The sequence below is a fragment of the Mus caroli genome, chromosome 11, assembly GCF_900094665.2.
Source record: "Mus caroli chromosome 11, CAROLI_EIJ_v1.1, whole genome shotgun sequence".
Classification (NCBI taxonomy): domain Eukaryota; kingdom Metazoa; phylum Chordata; class Mammalia; order Rodentia; family Muridae; genus Mus; species Mus caroli.
The window spans coordinates 81,318,324-81,319,683 of NC_034580.1; the positions used below are offsets into that span (position 1 = coordinate 81,318,324).

The 1,360-nt window shown below is 37.9% G+C and overlaps 1 protein-coding gene across 1 annotated transcript in view; it reads right to left on the minus strand.

Moving 5' to 3' along the window:
- The window catches only part of Brip1 (BRCA1 interacting protein C-terminal helicase 1), a 131,611-nt gene that overhangs the window by 46,247 nt on the left and 84,004 nt on the right, over window positions 1-1,360 (minus strand). Inside the window, exon 15 of the mRNA XM_021177469.1 lies at window positions 151-310. Within this exon, the coding sequence (XP_021033128.1) occupies window positions 151-310 (160 nt within the window). The remainder of the gene's footprint in view (window positions 1-150; window positions 311-1,360) is intronic.

Below are 1,360 nucleotides of genomic sequence, written 5' to 3' on the forward strand. Positions count from 1 at the left end.
GAGAGAACAAGCAACCCACTCAACAGATGAATAAGCTAGAAAACCTGAAAAAAAAAAAAAAAAAAAAAAAAAAAGAAAAAAAAGAAAAAAGAAAAAAGAAAAAAGAAGAAGCCCTTTTGCTGGCCATGACATGAAATTATTTCACATTACCCTTTTCTCCTTTGAACTTGATGGCGTCATAGTACACTTGCAGCAATTCATCAAAATCAGTTTTTTCTCCTCCTTGGGGTTCTGCAATGACTGTCTTCACTGACTCCAAACTATGCCATAGGCCAGTGAAAATCCAACGTTCTCTTAATTTCTCTAATAGCTAAAAAGAGATGGAGAAAATTAATTTCTGCAGTCTAGCTGAACAAAGACTTAATGTTTGTAAATTATAAATGTCACCAAACCCAGACACTATTATGGATGGCAAGAAGTGCTTGCTGAAAGGAGACTGATATAGCTGTCTCCTGATAGGCTCTGTCAGAGCTTGACAAATACAGAGGCAGATGCTTGCAGCCAACCATTTGGACTGAGCGTGGGGACCCAAATGGAGGAGTTAGGGGAAGGACTGAAGGAGGTAAAGGGGTTTGCAACCCTAAAGGAAGAACAATATTAAGCAACCAGATGCTCCCAGAGTTCCCAGGGACTAAACCACCGACCAAAGAGTACACATGGAGGGATCCATGGCTCCAGCTACATATGCAGTAGAGGATGGCTTTGTTGGGCATCAATGGGAGGAGAGGCCCTTGGTCCTATGAAGGCTCAATGCCCCAGTATAGGGGAATGCCAGGACAGGGAGGCAGGAGTGGATGGGTGGGGGAGCACCCTCATAGAAGCAGGGAGAGGAAGAATGGGATAGGGGGTCTCTAGGGGTATGTGTGGGAGACTGGGAAAGATGATAATATTTGAAATGTAAGTAAAGGAAATATCCACTAAAAAAATGTTTAGTATTGGCAGGAAGTATAGTCCAGTGGTAGAACACTTGGCTAGCATGTGTGATTCTCTAAGTTTAATTCCTAGCACAGCAATAAAAAAGTTATTTAAACTGAAAAATAAAATAATGTAAAAAGTTAAAAAAAAATCAAATTCAACCTATATTATGAATACACATTCTAATAATGTATTGTTAGATTAAAAATAAATAACAGCCAGTGAAAAACTCAACCTTAAAACAATCTTAAAGACCTGGACAAGAGAAGAATATAATAAATAATCTTTAAATATGAATGATATAAGCATCTACAGCTTAATATATGTGACAAAGCAAGAGTAATACTTGGAAACACATCTTGACAAATCCAGAGAAACAGTGTATATGAAGGGGTCAAACTGGGTCTTTAATTGGTGGGAAAAGATTGATATTAAAAAAAAAAAA